Raw genomic sequence first — 20983 nt, 5'->3', positions numbered from 1 at the left:
AAATTCATGGGGCCCCCACTGAACTGCAGAGTATAAAACTGCATTCGAATGGCCTGTCAATGCGCTTTGCTGCTATTGCTGAACTACTTTTCGAAACAACACGAAGGGGCTTCTGTGGGCTTGGGAGTTGCTCTGCGGAACTGCCTGCCTCATCGATATCATAAAATATTTAGCTATTTCTCTTATTTCGCTTCGCTCCGTTTTTGGCAAATTTGGCATGCGTTTTGGCTGAAAATTGGCTTTTGGCCAAGTTAACGAAACGTTCAGAGAAATGAATGCTTCTACACAAATATGCCAGACTGGCTCGCACAAAAACAGAGAAAAATTGGTACTTGTTTTACTGTTTAGTTTAAAAAATAAAAATGCATACATAGTTCGCGAATGAAATGCTGGCCAATTAACTTATGAAATCGCAATTTATTTTAATGCACTTTTAACTGTATTTACATATATCATTTGTATGTATAGTACAGTACGTAATAAGATCAAATTACCGAAAATCTGTTTAACAAAAACAATCCTTTTTTCTACTTAGGTTCATATTGAGTTACATTTTTCAATAATCTTAATTATTTTTCTCAGTGCACGGCAGTAGAATTTCATCGGATAATTTGGTTGCATATGCTGCGCTCAATGCAGCTTCGTTTGCATCGTTGGCAATTAGCATTGTCTCGAAGATATTGCGTTTCATTAGAGCGATATGTGTTTGAGTGTGTTTGTTTGCGCCTGAATATGCGTATGTGTGCGTATGTGTGTGCGTGTGTGTGTGAGCCAAAGTGCACAGCAGTCAATGGGTCATTTCGATAACGGCAAAATTTGTTGCAAAATTTGTTTGGCATTTAAGCCAAAACTGGGATTTGTGTATTGTGTGGCTGTGAGAAGCTTAAGTTGTTGCATTTCTGCCATGGTTTCTGTCGATTTTTGGTGTGCTCTTGTGTCCTGGCATTTCAACTTAACAACTGATACCACAGTTGAGCCATTTGTGAGTAAGCACAGATGATAGGTTCGGAGTGCACATAAATAGGACTCTGTTACGCCCATTTGGGTGTGCAAAATTGTGTTTAACTAAAGCGATGAAACAAGAATTTTTGCATGGTTTTTCGGTAACTATGCAAGTGAATGAACCAGCGAGAGGTTTTCATTGCTTGGATAAAATAAAATGTAAGAAATAATAATATTTTTTGAGCATCTTGCGAGATAGTCATTTATTTTTAGCTGTGCAGAAGCATTAGTAGTTCCAATTTATCAACTCTCTTATCACCCAGTTAGATAAATGGCAGATCAATAATCCCACAACTAACCTAGATAACATATTTCTTTGCACCTACCACATGGCGCATGGTGGGGCACATTCAATTTATACGCTCGAGCGCATTTGGCCCATTTCGATAACAAAATAGGATAGCAGAATAGCATCTTAGTATGTCAGTGCAATAAATTCTTCCACTTTCGTTTCGAACTGTGGCCACAAAACGTGCCTGGGTTCCATAGACCCGACCAATAGTTGCCTAGTTAATGCCCCTGTTCTCCACTCCACTTTTGCCCCACACGGGCAACTTAAAGTTGAAAGCCATAAAAATTGCGCAGAGTCACAAATGTTTTATGAAACTTTTTATTTTTTTTATTTTATTTAGCCTGACGCTCATTTCGCTGCACAAGTTTTAATAAAAACTTCAGCCTCTTGTGCGAGCCAACTGCAGTCGATGCCGCTGCTCCTCGACTTTTCTGTTCAGGAATTCATAACCGCATTTCTGTGCCAGGCTGCCGGGGAAAATCGAGCGGGGAAAGTCGGAAAACCAGGAGGCGCAGTTGTACATACCAATTGCTTATGTATCGACAATACGGGGCTGTGAGTGCAGACCCCCACTTTTCCGCCCAACCACCCACTGGGGTCCCAGCTGATGCGGCAAAAGCCCCGGCGTATAATAAGTTTTTGTGTCTTCCATCGAGGAGGAGCGCCTGCCAAGTTGCTCGCCTCGAGTTGAATCTATAATTCAGTTTCGCCAGCTATTTTCTTTTGTCTTCGGTGCGTAGACCACTTTAAATTTCCTTAGCCAATTCGCCAGGAAAGTGCCGGGGGAACATATTACATTATAAGATAAACCCTTTGTATCTAAGAAGAGTTGTTTTCCTATTTTAACATTTTGAAATATTTTAAAAGGTTTTCTTTACGTTAAACGATATTTTCGAGCCACTAGTTTCGAACTTAAATGAGGTTAAAATTCCATTTCTGCTTTGAATATTATAAAGGTTGTTAAATGTTATAAAAGAATACTTCGAAACTACACGTTTTTCTACTTCGCGCAACAAACCCAACGTAATAAGGCAACATTTTATTATTTAAGCGAGTAAAAAATGCGTAAAAATTTCTCTCAACTTTATTTCCTGTTTACGCGCTTCATTTGCGGGAATCAAAACACCGCCCACAACACCCATACCTCCCACAAACACCCACCGTCCCGATAATTCGTGTACATCATTTTTTACAGCCCCTCATCAGATGGTGGCTCTGCTTAGTTAGTCTTTCATGGCACTTTGATTGCTCATTTGGCATTTATTTGATGATGCCAAGGCCCCTCTGTCTACGGAGTCCTTAAATTATTCATTGTGCGTGTGCGTGTGCGTGTGCTTGGCTCCTGCGTCTCCTCGTTCGCCATCTAAACATCTAAAACATCGACTCAATCCTGCGATGAGCCTGGCGAATTTTTTAAAATATTCATGTCCCGCCGTTGGCTAGCGAAAAAAGCAAAAAGCAAAAAAGAAAAATGAAACCATTCAGCAGACAAGTCGCTGAAAACATCCGCGGACGAAGGCGACCAACTAAGAGTGCGTAATTTTTACCGACAGCGCATTGAAAATATCGCCCTCGGCGATAACAGCAGACATCAAGGATTGGGAGTGGGGAAGGATTTTCGCAGGACTCTTCGAGGGTGGGGGCGTCCTACGTGAGTTTGAAACTTGTTCTTGGTCAGGAGTCGGCCAGCGGATTGGATTTGCACCCTGTTTCAGTAGGAGGCGCAGCATAAAAACGCTTTTAGGGTGGATCTTAATTTGCCTAAAAAATGCCAAGTCATAAAAAAATCATTCGACCTTAATTAGTAATGTGCATCAGAGAAATCAAAGAATATCTTTCGGACGAGTAATAGCGGATATGAGCGGCTAAAATTGTATGCCTTCTTTAATAGGCTCAATCAAGTGAAATTAATTTAAAAAAAAAACATATTTTTGAAATTCTTCTCCAAAAATTTATTTAAAAACTTTTGCTTAGGCCTCAAGTTATATTTCAGTAAACTAAAATAGTCGTATTGTATTTTTCGGTTCACCCCAGCGATCAGCGCCTATGTTCCCCACTTGGCCTGTTTTTGCTTTGACATTTCGTCTAATTTGTATTTATTGTGTTGGATTTTCCTCTTCAAATTGCGCGTACAATTTACATTTTTTATTGGCGCCGGCTACTTTGGCCATCAATTTCCCCGACTCTGCCAATTTTTCGACATCATTCTGCCATCTATTTTTTTCACACGTTCGATTATTGATTGAGCTCGGGCAATGAAAGATGTTGGATGCTTCAATTCGAGGGAGATGGAAATTCGTGCTCGGCACCTGCCATTTGAAATGCAGGTCAATTGCATTTGTTTTATCGAGGGGTGGTCCTGCATTTGAAGCTGTCAATTTGCAATTTGATTAAGTTGAATTTAATTGCTTTTGTTGTATAATTATCGAGTAATTGCAAATTGCATTGGCCTTACTGTAGTGTCACTTATTTTGATAAATAATGCTCAATTTATTTTATAGCAAAGCACTTTTTTAATTCTACCTTTTGGATTTAAATGACTGAGCAGTGTATGTTAAAGTGGTTAATAAATGAATTCTGAGCTGCATATGGAGTTCAAATGAATTAATGGATTAATTATAGTGTCAGTGGGAAAAGCAATGCCAACAAAGGTCCGTCATTGGAGTAACATTAATCAATTAAAAAGGTTAAATCAGACAAACAGCGCAATCGTATGAATCAACTGATTTAATTATTTAACCAATATTTGGCAACAGCCCCTTAATTGGCATTTAATGCTCCTTCTGCTTTAGCCGTAAATCTTGCACCCATTCAACCGATTCAATTGCCCACTTAGCAGCCTTTCAACACAAATTACCATAATTCGAGCTCTTTCTCCATTCTCTTTTTGAAAAGGCTCACACACACTTAACCTTTAATTAAGATACTCGAAAGTTTTCAATATTAAGCTCAATTGTATGCAGTGGCGCCGCATTGTCGGCTCCCTTGCACCATGGTGCACGTTCCCATTTTCCGCTTTTCCACAGGTTCTGCGACACAGGAGAAAATAAGGTGATCTAAATCATTGGAAAATTGAAAGTCCCGAGTAGAGAATTTCATTTGTGAAACTTTCAAAGAATATTCAACATATATTTATTCATATAATGCGTTAAAAATGTTTACGACGGTTCTTAAAATGTCTAGGAATTATAAAGTCTCTGTTTTAAATGTATACATAAGTGCTTTCTTTAAAAGGATGGCATTTCCCTAATTGTCTTGTACAGAAGTAATATTTTTCTAGCGAAAATCGTTTAATTACCCCAATATTTGCCATGGAAATATGGTTAACTGAGCTAATACTGATTACACGGACTATTTTCCCCAGTGTCCTGGCCCTCTTAAGCCCATTACCATTCGACTTTTCCGACTCCCATCATCCGGTTCCCCATCGCACGCTCACATGTCAAGTCGTTGCAATTTTCCATAACGAAATTAACGCCATGCCAGGCGGCGCTGCAAAGTATGCAACGTAAATTTTTGCGCCGAACCAATAAAAATAATTGAGGCAAAAGCGCCACATGTGATGGGTTAAGGGGTTAAGGGGGCATGGGGGCTTGGGGCTCAGGGGTATTGAAAATGCAGGGGGTCCTTGCTCCAATGGCAATTTTGCTTTTATTGCCTGACTGCCTGATGACGGCAACTCCTCTTTTCACAGCCCTTTTCAATCCGTCCCGCTGACAATGCACTGAAATCAACTCTTGAACTCTTTTATTAATGAATAAATTCTTGAAATATGTTTTCTTTATACTGCCATAAAATTTATGACAACAAAATAAGCCTTGTGGAGCAACAACTTAATAATATTTAATTATTTAGGTCAATGTAAAGGGTTTTCATACTATTAAAACTAACTTTACTCACATTTTAGGATCATTAATTAAAAAATAGATTAAGAAGCAAGTTGATAAATTATTATTATTTGTACATATTAATGAACTCAAGACCGCTTAAGAGACGGTAAGCGTGATGAAGTCGATTTAATTCGAACATCGAGAATATAAAATATTGGTAGAGAAGAAAGCATTCTTCTCAGTGCATCCGTGCGATGTTGACGCTGGCGCCTTCGCATGGCTTTTAAGTGCTCAGTCTTTGTTGTGGCTCGCCTTTGTTGTTGCAGCTTTGGTTGTTGTTATTGGCGGTACTTACACTCTTTTTCCTTTTTTATGCCGCTGTCATCGCTCGGTTTGCACTTGCATTTATTCTTGTTTTCATTTCCGTTGCGCTTATCACATTATTGCAAGCTCATTGCCGCGGCTTCCCTTCTGACGCACACGCACACACACGGATACTCTTAAGCTCGCTCACAGATACACACGCACACAAGCAGAGCCGCTTGATGGCAGTCAAGCTGTCTTGAATTCTCTTTGGCGCAAGGTACTTGTGTGCGTAAGTAGGGAAAATATTAATGCGTTATGGGTATTAATGCTATGTTAACAATGGAAGTAAAGCCAAAGATAAATGAAATACACTTAATAAAATATATTTGTATGTTTAAAAGGTTTTTAAATATAATTAAAAACTTGACTGACAAAATCTATTACTTTAATTAAAATACAAATTGGTCGAAGGTATCATAAAAAATGCGTTAAAAATCCCTCTTAAAAGATTTAGCTGTTTTTATACAACCACACGAAAGATACATATTATATTTCTAATCTATTCACTAAAAACTATATTTTTAAATCTTTGAGTATTCAAATGTACATGAAAAGCATCGATTTATTGACATTTTCTAACCTTTTCTACCCCTTGTCAATGTCCAGGAAAGAGGAAAGTCTGGAAATTAAACACAAAAATGTCAAATCCTAACTTCCCAGCTATTCAAACCCTCTTTAACTACGGCACTTCCCCGTTCCCTGCGCTCTAGGTCCCTAGATTCACACAATTTTGCATAGACATTAATAAATAATTTGGAACGTGTGAATGATTTTCATATAAATCGCCGCCAAGAAGGAGGAGGTTCCGGCAAGAAGAAAGGGAAGCGATGCTCTGGCCTCCATGTGTGTGTAACGTTTGTCTACTCTTGCAGCTCATGTAATATTCATGATTATTTGAAATTTGCGCTTCGTTATCCTTTATCCCGTATCCCTTTTTATGTTTGGGCGAGGCAGACGACAATCATATGTTAACGCGGCGCCTTATCCTTCTTCGTCGCCTGCACAGATATACCCATGTATGTACATACATATATATGTACCTATACGTACTTAAGGGATGGAGATGTGGGGCTGGCAGGGAGGTCCTTGCATATCAACTGAGCGTAATCGGGTTTTCATGCTTTGCTGCCACGCAGGACACACTGGGGAATTCCTCCAATGCCATTGATAGCAACTCAACGCGACTCTGGTCCGTCAATATCCCCTGGCAAACTGTTGCGTCGCCCATCCTCGCCTGCCAAGCGATTTTTTCTTTGCCACACGTTTGTCGCTGCACTCGGAAAAATATATACTTTAATGTAAAAGGATGCAAAAAAAACGTAAGGGTCAAAGAACAAAAAATGTCTTACAAAATATTAACTCGATATAGAAGGAAATGTTCGATATAGAACTCAGTTACATGGAAAACTATTGATAATCATTTCATTTAAAACCTATTTGTTTTCCCCAAGTGCACCAATACACCCATACCCTTTAAGCTAGTCCCGTGTCCGTGTGCCACTTCCGTTTCGACGCTTATCAGCTTCGTCCTTCGTTATTGTTGTGGCTCCCTGGGTGCACTTTTTGCTGCAACTTTATATGCAATGCCGCCAAAAGCTAGCAAACGCGATTCCTTACTTTCCGGTCGCCTCCCCCATTCCCGCCCACAAATGTCAATGGCTTTGTGCTGAAACTTGCTTGATGCCGCTGGAAGTGGGCGTGGCCAGCCGCCCACCGCCACAACCTGGCTGCATTGCGATAACAGACAACTCGAAACTCCAGCACCACCAAACTCGTAGTTTGTTGACAAACTGAGAAACAATTATGATTGATTGTGTGTCCAGGAGACCAGGGAAGAAACGCCAGGAAGCCACTGGAAACTGGCTGGATGGCTGGCTGGCTGGCTGACAAGGAAGCAAACTATTCAAAAGTAATTTTTGAGATCGCCAAGGTAGATAGTGCTGAAGGATTCCCGGACACACAGGAATCTATTGCAAACAAGGTGATGAAAACTTTGAGTTTAGAACTACATGGCAGCGTGAAAGTTTCAAAAACTTAAAGGTATATTGAAGAACGTCGATAAATATGCATACCGTCTTGCGGTCTAGAATTCTAGATAATTTATGAGTATTGAGTACTTGAAATCAAGAATTTTCCCAAAAGGTGTATTTTAAAACATTAAGTTTTCAAATTTTTCCCATTTATTTAACTTTAACAATAATTTCACTTAATGTCGACAAAAAGGTAGAACAATACAGCGTTTTAAATTCAATTTAGTCTACTTCGGAATGAAGCCCCCCACACCTTTTTTAAATTTGTCTTGTCCCACCAACCTTATTTCAACTGGAACTTCCTCTATCGCATCCCCTACGACTTTTACTCCTCAATTAAATAGGATAATAAATGAGCCAGTGTGTCGCCCCCTGACATTAAGACGATTTGTTCAATATTTGGCCCTAATGAGTATTTAAATTTATTCAACAAGGAGCGGAAGCGATCAAAAACGGCTCATTAGCTCGCTGCTGGTCAGTTTCAGTTCCAGTTTTCGGTTCTTTTCGTCCAATAAAAACCGAAATAGATTTTCCTGCTTTGTTGACAAACAGCTCGTATATTACACGCTCATTTTTCAGACATTTTATGAACAGAACCGGGCCAAAATCGACCTTTCAATGCGGCTACTGTGTGTGAGTCGAGTGCATTGGCCACGGTTCTGGTCGTTTGTTCTGCAACGGAAGTTCGAATGGAGGCAGGGGCGTAAAAAGATTGTTGTATGGCATAGTACTTGCCTGGTGACAATCCCAATACAAAAAAAAGAAAAAAATGATTACAGAAACCGCTTGCATAACTCTATGAGGAATTCCTGGACCAATTTCCGTTCTCACAGCGGCATTGGGCATTGGCGCAAAGGTAAACAAATCAATAAGTCGGGAGGAGCGCGAACGATTGCATCCTTATCAAGGCATATGTCGTCCTTGTACCTGTCGGAGGTGCAAAGCCGAAAAGGATACAGCCTGCTGTCAGCCTAACCATTTCCGTTTAGCAAGCCAAACAATAACAATGAGATTTTTCCTCGCTGCGGCTGTCGCTCCGGAGATAAAAGAGGAAAAGAGGCCGCGACCGGAAAAGCGCATTTAACGCGATTTGATGGTTTACAAATTGGCTTAAAGGAACCGGAGAACCGGGGAAACTGGGAAACTGGGTAGCCGGGATATCGGGGGATCGGGGGCCGGGAACATCGGGAGATATCTCACAAAGAGGAGTGTTCGAACAACTGACGGCATTTGTTCGAAGGGTCGGAGGGTCTGAGGTACTGAGGTTGAGAATGAGGCTTGTTGTGTTTGGATAAAAGATTGTTGCGATAGGGTTGCCAATGAGGGATCTGAAGGAGACAAGGTGCTTCGGTGCGGAGTCGAGTGCGTTAGGAAGAGATGGTTTATCACGAGGACGAGGGTTTTTCCGTTCGGAGATTATGGGAATATGCAAAAGGTCTGCCCATCTTTTATTGTATATTTAATTGAATTTTTCGTGGATCCTAAACTCCCAGCTATTCTCATAATGCTTACTGCGTTCTGTTAATATATAGGGAACACAATTTTAACAATAAAATAAGTGCAAAGTGCTGTTGGCTCTTGAATTCAAACGTTTTTGCTTAAAATGAAAATCCCACCTTAAAAGCTGTTCAAAAGCCATCGAGCTGCGCCTTCTCCGTTATTATCTTGGCCCATCCACGTTACCTAACTATTTCATAATTCAGAAGCATTATCTTTCTATGCGGTCAGTGCTCGTTCAAAGACCCCGGTTACTCAGAAGTCTATAATTAAGTGCATTACAGTCGGCGGCCACCGCGCCGCGCACTTCCTTTGTTTGCTCACCTTTTCCCGAGTGGAGCCAAGTGGAGCCAAGTGAAGCGAGTAAGCGAGTAAGCGGGTAAAGCGCAAATAACGCTGACTATTTGCCAAGTATATTCAACTGGCTGGAATGTTCGCATCGGATCGGATCGGATCGGGGCTGACATAGGAAATGCCCGGGGGTTAATAACATTCCGTTCCAGAGTTACTTAATTGATGGCTTAATCAGCACATCAGCATGACTGTGAACTTTCAGCGGCAATCTCTCCGAACGCCATCAAATTCCAAAGGTGATGAATTTATGATTTTAATATAAGAACTTTTATCAAGATCTTATCACCAGACCCACTGGCGTCGCACTCTGTCTGCTGACCTCATTTGCTTTTAATTAAACGAAGCTATTCGCAGCAGTGTGACGAAATCATGCGGCTAATTGTAGTGCAAAAATATCAAAACAGGTTAACTTACCTACTTATAACTACTTGCAGTTTCGAAGTCATCACGTGAGCTGCGTCACCTGATTATTCTGCCCGGCGCATGCGCAACCGGTTCACATCTTTTCACTTCTGCCTGCCGGCGTCTGGCACGCAAAAGAAATAAACGTAAACATCTCAATGTTATAAATATTTATAAAACCCGTCGAAGGCTCGATTTCGAAGTATTTCTGTGATTTTTTTATCTATTTAGTCGTTTGTGGTGAGTTTGTCCTAATTTGGGGAGTTTCCTGTCCCAATGCGTCTAATTAGATCGGAAGTTAGCGAGCACCACAACCCTTAGTGGTGGCTGGATCTAGTATTTCTGACTTACTGCATCTAATTAGTAATTTGTGGTGAGCTTGTCCTAATTTGGGGAGTTTTCTGTCCCAAGGGGTCTAATTAGATCAGCTTAGCGAGCACCACAACCCTTAGTGGACCAATTTGGGTACAAATCCATAATAAGGATTTGAAAATGCAGTGGTGAATTCGATTTTAAACTATGAGTGATTCAAAATTTTTTCACTTACATCATCAAACATTATTTTCATTAAGCTATTATATAATTTAAATTTTTAAATGGTACTTAAAACTATTTTGTAGATTTTTTAACTATATTATATTAAACAATTTTATTTATTTATAAAATAAATGAAAAAATCTTATTCGAATTGGTAAACACAATTCCTGATTTTACTATAAAATGGTACAAATTAAGGCTAATAACATATTCCCTTATTGCTTCGCCTCCATCTTATAACACCTGTAATGGAATCAGAATTTGTGTTATATTTTTAGATAAAAAACATTAATTAATTTCTATTTAAAAGGCTTTGTAAATAATTTTATCCGTAAAAAAATAGTCATTTTATCCCTAAAAGTTGTATTGCCAAGCTAATGCAAAAAAAAAACCGTATAAAAAAATAATTATAGCTAACGAAGCTTTATTGCCAAACTAATGTATGAAGAGCATGCAAAATACCAGATCGAACCAAATCGAACCAAAACTTACAGAGATCATATCGCCCCTCGTGAAAAACACATTCGTTGTTTTGCCTAAAAATAAAAAGTATTTAGCACATGTTTAATGTAGAACGTAAATAGTAATCTGACGAGTGAACAAGCTGACAAGATGATTGGTGGCCACTCGAGATAAGGAATCGCCGCGATACACAATGCAACCGGCTACTCCAAATAAATCATGTGTACACAGATACTTTAGATTAATGTTAGGGTGAAATGGCCGGGAGGAATGCCCACAAGACACCTGGAAGCAAATGTAAACATTGGAAGCAAATATCATTTATACGACTTTAAAACAATAACTCAATCAGCCATTGTATACTTTCCCATTCAGGCCTCTTAACCCACTTAATTCCATTCAATTTAGCTTTTTGCTGTTAAAGAGCAAAAAGAGGTCAATATAATGCACTCAATTGCTGGTGGATTCGCCAGCGCCATTTATTTGCAAATACATATTTCGTAATCTATCAATTGGAAAGCCCGTGACAAAGGCTCTTGAAAAGCGATTAAGAGCACCCCCTTGAGTGCAAACAGGGTACCAGCATTAAGTGCCAGTATCAATAAAATAATTCGAAATTGATAAAGCTCTAATCATGCGTCACTAAGCCTGTGCAGAATGCTAATTGCAATTGATGCTCATAAATAGTGCAACACCACACAGAAAAGTCAATATTAGCAAATGGAAAATTCATAATCAGGCAGTCGATCGAATCAATTTGTGATTTACAAATAGTTAACCGCAAACACAGGAAAAATTACTTCCACTAAGCACACAGACAAAACAACTCCTGAAATTGGAATTATGCAATTGCATTAAAGCACAACATAATTGAAATTTCTCTACATTTCGAGCCGACATACATAGTTTAGGCGGCAAAGTGCAGCAGCCGCAAAATTCCAAATAATGTAATGAAACGAAATAATTAAATGCAAATTTTAATAAACACCAAAAAGATAATAAAACATACACTACAACAGCCGAGCAGCCGAGCAGCCGAGCAGCCAAATAACAAATACTACCGAAGCACTAATGAAATACTCGCTGTGAAATTGTCCATGAAATGCTCACGTTTCGGCAGCATAAGTCCAATGCATAAATTTAAATGTAAATGATATGCAATAAACATGAAATATGCATGGCCGGATTAGAAGCACAATTTCTGATAGTCTCCGGCAAAAGTGCAACTAGAAATATACCAAAGCCGAACGCATTAAAGCCAGACTGGTAGATATTTACGAGTATATATGTATATCTGGTAAATAGTAAGCAATCAGAGCTTGAGATAAAGAAATATATTTATTATTTATATTGCATTTAAATTCAAATAGACTGTGTGAATAGGAACTCTTATTACTGATTAGAAAGACAGGGATCGTAAATTATCGCAAATTAATAAAATTCAAATAAGCACGATTGCTTTCACTACAATAGGTAGGCTGCAATTATTGTTAAGTATATAGACGGAATATATTTAGCAATAAATATATAATAAATTGTGAGAAATGAATGGCTAGGAAAACGACAACTTCTTTACAATTAAATTATTTAATCATAATAGTTGTAAATCATAAATATAAATTATGAACGATATCAATTAAAATAAACAACAAAACTCAAGAAGTTCGAAACCAATGATCATAAAGATCTATATTATTTAGTTGTGCTATATTTTAAAATAAAATTTAGCCGGAACCACAAGCTTATCAAAACAAAACGTCACACTCAAATAAATCTAAGAAAATTGTACAATCGAGCAAACTCAATTGCTCGTAGTGATTACTGATTAGCTAGTTTCAGTTCTCTCGGCAAACTCACTGCGCGTAAAAAAATATGAATTAAATTTACATTTTATTATTCAATGTAGAAATAGTGAATGTTTGTTAATTTACAATAAATATTTCATAAAAAATTATTTAGATATATACAAGTTAATCAAAACCAATGCATAAATAAAAGATGAATATCTTTTAAAAGATTTATAATAAGACAAGGAACTGATTAGGCATATACGCTGATAAATGTATGAAATAAATGTTTTTATTAGTTTATAAAATAACTAGTTTTCAGCGGTAATAATTCTCTAAGTGTCATTTTCGTCTCCGGGGACCGTTGATCGCGTTGTCTCACTTGATTTGAATATTTTCCGCGTCTTCGCGTCAGAAGCAGTTTCGGCCAGACATAGCTCAATCCAATCTCAATCCGTATCTGTATCTGAATCTCAGCATCTGCCCAGGTTCCGTCATTCAGTCAGTCTGTCAGTTTGTCACATGCTCAGTAAGTCATTCATTCGGTTTGTTTGCCAAGAGCCGCTGGCTTTTTCAACGATATTTTGCGGTCGCAGTCGACGTAGCGCTGTCTCCGCGGCGGCAGTTAACTTCTCGCTGTTAACGTGGCTATAATTGCAAGACGCAAGAAAGCAGTTTTAATTGTTGTAAACAAGCGCGCCTGGTCGGTTCATTGGGCTAAACAATAACAAACGGCCAAAAGTTCTCCCGCGAGTTGTTCCATCATTTGTTGTTGTTGATAAAGGTCTTGAAAATTAAACGAAAAACCCCAAAACGTTTGGCGCCAAGTACCATAGTAAACAATTATTTTAAATAAGCAGTAAAAATTATTTGAAATATATAAATGAAAGTGAAAAAATGTGTTTATAAAGAGTAAGCTTTAATGAAAGCGTGTGCTTCCTACTTTTCAATATTGCATGTTTGCTGATTTGCTGCGTCTTTAATAGAAGTGTGACTACATTAAATTACATTATGATGAAAAACCCGCGAAATATTAACTCAAAATGACAAAGGCAGTAAAACACATAGCTACATTCACACGATTTATTTTTTAAAGAAAGAACACATTTCCCTAACATAAATAAAATATTTTATGAAAAAAGAAGCCCATTAAAAAGTCAATGACAATTTTTATCAATGAAAGCCATTGCCATGATTTGTATTCTTTTTTGCGAGCACTTCAATTACTTCGAATATATATTTGTTATGACATTAAATTGATTTGTTAAACATGTGCCCGAGCTCTATACATTTATATACTATTCTCGTTATCAGTTGTTGGTTTGATCTAGTATTCACAAGCTCCCCAATAATTTTGTATGCAAAGGCGTTGAGAACTCAAAATTTTCCGCTTGATTTATTCATTAATTGCATATATTCTGCGCCTAGACTTATAAATGCACAGATATCTGTACTGAAATTCAATAGGGCTCCCCCAGTTTAATTAATGTTTATAGATGCTGAAAACAAGCGGCCTAATTGACTGTTATTGAAGCTGTTCTAAATATAGAACAGTCGTCTGCCATAAAATGAGATGGGTGTGTGCTTCAAGACTCGGAAAAGCCTCTGATTAAGGGTTGAGTTACGCCTATCTAGTTGTCAGTGGGTCGAATATGATTATGGCGAATAGGCATTAATGATTGAGTATGTGCATACAAGTGATTTTTAATGAACGGCTGATTTGTTCTTAATAAAACTAAGCAAGCCACTTAGTAACTCATAAATTATTATTTATTCTCGATTTTATAAAATATCTTTCAGTAAATTTAGTTTGTAAAATATTTTCCAGTGTTGTGAATGATGTTAAGCAGATTTCGAAATAAGTAAGCTTGCGTATATAATTATTTGGTAGGAGCTTATGGATCTTGAACCATCATAAAGTAATTCACTCTGAAAATCGACATTTTACACGTGGGCTGCCTTGGATGAGTCCATATGCACTTCACGTGTAATTGAGAATTAGCAGGGCAAATATGCGGAGGTTTTACAGCCTCGAAAGGGGCGGAGATTAAACGAAACGGAGCAGAGCTCCGGAGTAATGACAAATGTTTCCCTCATTTCCACTTGGCAAATCAATAAAACTGAATTCATACAGATAGACAGCCGAAGGATGTAGAGTATATGCATATGTTTATTGCTAAGATAAATTCCCCGCCTGCAAAACAGTAAACAGTAAACAGCAGAAATATATATGAAAAAAGGAGAGCCTTAATGCCAACGATCAATATTTGTGCAACAAATCAGCAATGAGAGCGGCCTGTATCTGTGAGATACAGATACAATTTTCAACAAAACCCGTACGAGATGCGTGAGGCGAATTAACACCGATGCGTTAACACAATTAGTTGAAAAGTGAAAAACCGCGTAAAGTAGAAGCTGGAGATTAAATAAAATAAAATCGATATGCCAATCGGGAGTGTCGACAAAAAGCGGGCCAGCAAATTTGCAACTTTACACTCGGCGCCCGTTTTCAGTCGCGCAATGAAGCTCCAGCATCGCGGCTGAGTTCAAGAAAGAAATATACGAAAGCACATGTGCCAACCGTACTAAAACTAAGTGGCAAATAAATACTACAGAATACATCGAGTTCTGAAACATGGCTGATTTATTGAAGGCTCTTAATATTACGGGCAACCTGCTGGCAGGCCTCGAAGACACCAGCAATCTAACGATTGCAACTGCCACAACCACAACTCTGAGTGAAGGCCTCAATGGCAACGCGACGACCTTGGACGCCGCAGCGTCCACCAATAGTGGCGAAAAACTCGATCTGGGCGGCTTCGATCTGCCCGGCAACTACTCCATACTCATTAACAAACTGGAGCAGCTGGCCTTGGGCTTGGACTCGGCCTTGGGAAATTTCACCATCGATCGCCAGGAGGTCGAGATCAACTTGAGTGGCGCGGCCTCGGCCAACGAGGTTGCCGATGTGGCCGACGATCTCTTTGATGTCCTGCCAGCTGCTCGGGCACCGCCGCCGCACATAGCACACGGATCCAGGATATACACGGGCGACGATGGCCAGGACTTTGCCCACGTGGTCAGCGATATCTGGATTGGGGTCATCCTAACACTGCTCATCGTCTTTGTGATATTCTTCATTTGCGCTTGCTTCGTTTACCACAAGTTTCAGCAGTGGAAGAATTCATGTAAGTGCGGCCAATGTGGCGTATGCGTGATATTGGGTTTAAATGTATTCGGAATCCATGGGTGTCAATTTATTCCATTGGGATCTAACTAATTTTGCTGATCTAATGACAATTACGCTAGCGCCATTTAGTAAGCCCTTTGAATTTCACCCATGTCAGCAGATCAATAATCAGCGCAATAGTATTTCGCCATACCCCGCTTAGATTTAACCTATGCCTTCATATTTACATACCTGACAAATCAAACATAAACAATCAGTCACACAACTCGATTGCGCTATTGAAAATTCAAATTCGCGGTAATCCATAAATCAAATTGCAGAATCATTCAGGCTGAATTAAACGTCAGTGGAAACTCGTTTAGACTTGGACTTTGGCGCGAAGAGCGGCGAGAGCCAAGCAAATAAAAAACAAAAATAGAAACCGATAAAAACAAATAAACAAAAGTACCAAAAGCAAAGTCTGCGGCAGGAAAGAACTTTTCCAACACAAATGAAAAAAGCGCAGAACAAAAACAAAACAATAAACTCTGTCCCAGCGGAGAATGATTCACCTCCAAAAAAGGGGGAATTGAAATTTCAGCCAGTATTTGTTTAGCACATACCACACGCAGTCGTGTCTTGTGACTTGGAAACAGTAGCCAGAGCCAAAGACATTTCACAGCTCTGCTGGCTAATAAACAATAAATGAGTGTGTTCCATGAGCTGCCTGTTTGCGCCTACTATTTGCCAAAATAATAATTAGAAGCCGCAGATCGAAGCTAAAAACACTGCAAAAATTACCAAGCGCCATTTATAGATAAAAAGATATTTTAATTTAAATTTCATTCTTATAATATTTTTATTGATTTTAGTAAGAAAAATAATATGTTTATTCCCATACTGCATTATAATTTGTAAGAATAGAAGCATAAACAAGTTGTGCTTTTAATTTTTAGTGTTATTTTGTATATTTTTGCATTACAAAATCTAACGATAAACCCAAATCTAACGATAAATCCATAAAAATATAAACCCAAGACATTTCTCTTGGCACCACCCTATAATAATTATATATTGTCCTGATTCCGCTCTCCAATAAATCAGAAAGCAATTAGCCCAATAAATTTCCAACTACAATGATTAAACAGTGGGAGGAGAACAGCCCCCAGACAATGTGCTTTGGGCCCTTATCTTTCGAGAACCCCATCTTCTTGGCTTTTGGATCTTGGGGCTCTGGGCCATTGTCTTTGCCGTTGGCCGCCTTCAAAAACAAACATAACGTTTCCAGTTAATTAAAGTTGCAGTCAAGTGGCCCATTTAGAGTGAGAATTTCAAGCATTTGCCGTTGTTTACATTTGCCAACATCTCGAGACCCCAATACTCGTACTTGTGCTTCCAGCGTCTCTATTACACTGCAAATTTGTGTTAATTAATTAAAGTTCCCTTGTCCTGCACTTGGCCAACAGACTGGATGTCAATTGTTTGCTTACTGCTAAAATGACTGCTGGCTAATTTCTTTTCTCGTTTGGCTTCAATTAAGCCAGCTCTATTTGGGCCATAAGGGGCAAATGTAAGTCAAGTGCAGGAAGTCAAAGACGTCAAACATTACAAACATTGGCAAATATTCGCCATTCTTCACTGATAAGGTCTAACACAAAATTCTAGTTTCCCTTGGAAATGAAAGATAATTGGTAGTATTCACTATTAAAAAAAAGGTTTAACAAAAATAACAAATCCTTTTAAAGATTTTACTTTATTTATTTCATATTATTAGTTATTATTTCATTAATATTTCATCATATTTATTGTCAATTAATCAGGAGCTATTTTAAACGATTTGATATTAATGTTTCAGTTTAATTCGATTATAAGAACAGTACATATTATTTAACTCAAATCTACACCAAACTTAATTTAAAAATAAAAATTAAAAAAAAATATTTTAAAAAGTGTAACTTTGTACCTATTCAAAAGAAATTTCCCTCTCTTTCTGAGCTAATATTTTCCTCACACTTTTCTCCTGCGATCTATTCAACTTCTTGTTTGCATTAAATAAACTCTAAAAACCAAAAATGTTCGAGTTGGCAACCAAGCAAAGTCAACAGTCAGATGCTAAATACTTTTGGATAACCACACCCCTGGTTTATTGACGATAACTTTTGTTATAATTTTTAGCCATTGCTTTTTGTAGCTGAACATTTCGCTTAGACACGTTTAGGGGAGATCTGTTCAAACAAAAAGTATTTCCACTTATTTATAGACGGTAAAGTCATTTAAATTTTGCATTTCGCACAAAGTGCTTTGCATATCAATGCCCTTATTCAATTTCCTTTCGGTGAAATTATTTTTTTCTGGAGAAGTAAAGAGAGTCTTTATCAAACCACGAAACGTCACTCACGGAATGCCAGACAACAGTGCGTATGAGTGACGGGTCGTGACATGGTGTTCGTTTTGGTTCACGGCTGTTTAATTTCCTTTTAATGAGTTGTTTATCTTTGTGTTGTTGCTGTTACTACCGGCGTCATTGTTGCGGCCATCCCATTGTTATTATTTTAACTGATTTGCCTTCCAATTTACCGCTTTTGGCTGCCCGTAACACTTATTGTTTTAAGCTGACACCCTTGACTGGTTTGCTTGGTTAAAGGCTTTAAATAGTAAACATATGTTCGGTATTTGTTTGAGGCCAAAACCTTAGGACAACAAACTTAATTCCGTGCTTTAAGGGATTTATGTTGATGGGCAGGTTAAGATATATTAAGATCAAGAAGGTTCGCAGAAGCCTAAGTTCCACAAATTCAGCAAAATTCCAATGTTTTTTCATGTTAAAAGCACCAACTAACTACTGGGTCAATTTAATCGCCATAAAGATAACTTATTAGTACCACGGTTAGTAACCTTAATGTGCTTGGTACCAATTAGCTGAGAAGCCGAAGTACCAAATAAAGATAAGGTTTTTAAAGACCATAAAATCTTCGCGTCAAGACCCTAAAAATAAACCCCTTCAAATAAGGCCATAAAAAGTGGCCATTTAAATAGAAAACCTTAATATTCCCATCGAGTGAAAACTTTTCAGTTCAACTTTTAACGCATACTCTCCCCAAAATACTTTGCGAACTGTAATGAAAACTCCTCCTACCATTTTAATCAACTTGACCACGCCGCAAATAAAACTTAGCGATTGGTTAATTCAATTAGGCTGTTCGATATTGATTGCATTTGCAAAAGTAATTAACATTTGCGGTGCTTCATCAGGTTTATTACAGTGCAAATTGCAATGGCAACGGCGATGCATCATCATCAGGGCCAATGTCCACAGGTTCTTTAAATCGAACTTAATCAAATCCAATCGTATTTGGTCCGACTTTCTCCGCCATTCCCCCAAAAAAACAGCGATGGATTCGGTTTAAGCTGCTTTATATAATGCAGGAGGGCAAAACACTGACGTCAATACTGAATGGTTTTCACGGCAGACAACAAAGCCGTAAGCGGCTTACGGATCTATATGTAGATTCACGTTTAGGATCAAGACTTTAACGTTGGATACATATATGCCAATGGCATTTGTTGTTTGCGATTTGTGGCTAAAATTGAATCGAAGCGCAAAATTCGCATAAATATGCTAACTGAGCGGGGCAAAAATGTTGCGCAAATTAGCAGTAGTAACGAAAATGGCATTTGCATTTGTATTTGTAATGCACGTAATAAGGCTAACACTAATCAGTATTTCCTATACTTTAGTAGACTGCTAAATACTGTGGATTCCCCTCTTTTAAGTTTTGCAATAATGAATTTACAGGAATATGAACTACCCTTTAATAGAATCAGAATCACTGATCATTCATATTCCTAAAATAAAACGAAATACTTTCTATATCTTTAAGTTTTATGTTATTCCTAAAAAATCTTTTAAAACAAAATTGAATTGGCATTCCTCTTACTATAGTAAAAAATGTTAAGCTTTTCCATGAAAAATTTATAAAAATCTTTATCCTGATTTCAGTTTTGTAACTTGCACTCTCGCAAACAGACTTTTCCATCAATCAATCAGACCCCAAACAAACACGCATACCCCAATTACCCATTAATTGCCTTAAATGAATGGCCGCAGAAAACAAAATCCCCAATCCTATGGCCTATTCCCGGTTCCATTCCATCGACCGCAGGGTTCGAACCAATCGACATGATGCTTCAGTTTATAAGCCACAAAACGTGTTGGATTTGTTTCAATGGCGCTAATTGCTTAATTGAAACTGTTTTTGCATTGGCAAGCAGTAGTGGGCTAACTGTAAAGCTATAGACATGTGTTCGGCCCTATTATTCCACCATTTCCCCTCGTAGGCGGCATAGCGAAATGTCAATTAGTATTTGGTTGCTAAAAGCCAAAGAGGAGGCAGCAGTAACAGCAACAAATACCAGCTACCAGAATTAGCGTGTACCCTCACACATGTCAAGCTGTCGTATACGTAATATACACTTTGATTAGCGTTACGTATACGCCACGTTGAGCATTCGATTCGGCGTAATTCGGCTGGGGAAACGAATCTGTGTACTCGTATGTAGGTGTGTGCACTGCATATATTTTAATTGCAAATTTCCTCCGACTGCATCATAATTGGGCAGCATATTTCAATAATTGAAGCGCGCTATATTTTTAATTAGTTAAATGCGCGTTTAATTAGCTTTATAAATTATGCACATTCAGCGGTTAGTCGCAGTCCATCTCGCTCCCCCGTCGTGTTATCCATCTCACTTGCCTGCGGGAGCTGACTTTGGGCTTTTTTACAATTATGAATATTTGTTTGTTCGACAGAGCGACAGGCCGCATTGTTGTTTCCCGCTGCTCTGATTTATTTATGCATTTGGCTATATTTTTTTCACGTTTATTTCCATTTTTTAACGTTTTCGACTTTGTTTGTTTGTTTATGTGCCATTTCACTGTCGACGGGAAATGAACTCGAATGCATTTTTTATTTATTAACGATTGCATGATTTATGGATAAATAATTTTTAATGTATTTCATGAGCATGAGGCTTGTCAGCAGGACTTATGAATAAAAATTGCTGCTAACGCTGGCAATATCGCTTGGTAGTCGTGTAAATCAATTGAACCAATCCAAGAAATTCGTAATCCTGGTGTCGTAAAAAAAAAAAGTCAATTGCATTTTGTATAGTAGAATTAATATACTATTAATTTGATTTTACGGTCCTGCGGGCTTTAATCACATCAATATTATTCTGTTGTAAAAAATACACTT

General features: G+C 38.2%; 1 protein-coding gene across 4 annotated transcripts in view; it reads left to right on the top strand.

Annotated features, from left to right (window-relative positions):
- LOC6534516 overlaps positions 1–20983 on the top strand; it is a 35853-nt gene that overhangs the window by 1011 nt on the left and 13859 nt on the right. Inside the window, exons 1-2 of one of the 4 annotated variants that reach the window (XM_043207078.1) lie at positions 13155–13343; positions 14694–15747. The exons of 1 other annotated variant lie outside the window; for it this stretch is intronic. In XM_043207078.1, the coding sequence (XP_043063013.1) occupies positions 15195–15747 (553 nt within the window). In that variant the 5' untranslated portion in view covers positions 13155–13343; positions 14694–15194. Of the gene's footprint in view, positions 1–13154; positions 13472–14693; positions 15748–20983 lie in introns of those variants that run through there. 2 more of the 4 variants (XM_043207077.1, XM_015195187.3) reach the window with 2 other exon arrangements.

Source organism: Drosophila yakuba, chromosome 3L (genome assembly GCF_016746365.2).
Source record: "Drosophila yakuba strain Tai18E2 chromosome 3L, Prin_Dyak_Tai18E2_2.1, whole genome shotgun sequence".
NCBI classification, from domain to species: domain Eukaryota; kingdom Metazoa; phylum Arthropoda; class Insecta; order Diptera; family Drosophilidae; genus Drosophila; species Drosophila yakuba.
This window is presented reverse-complemented; position numbering and strand designations above follow the sequence as displayed.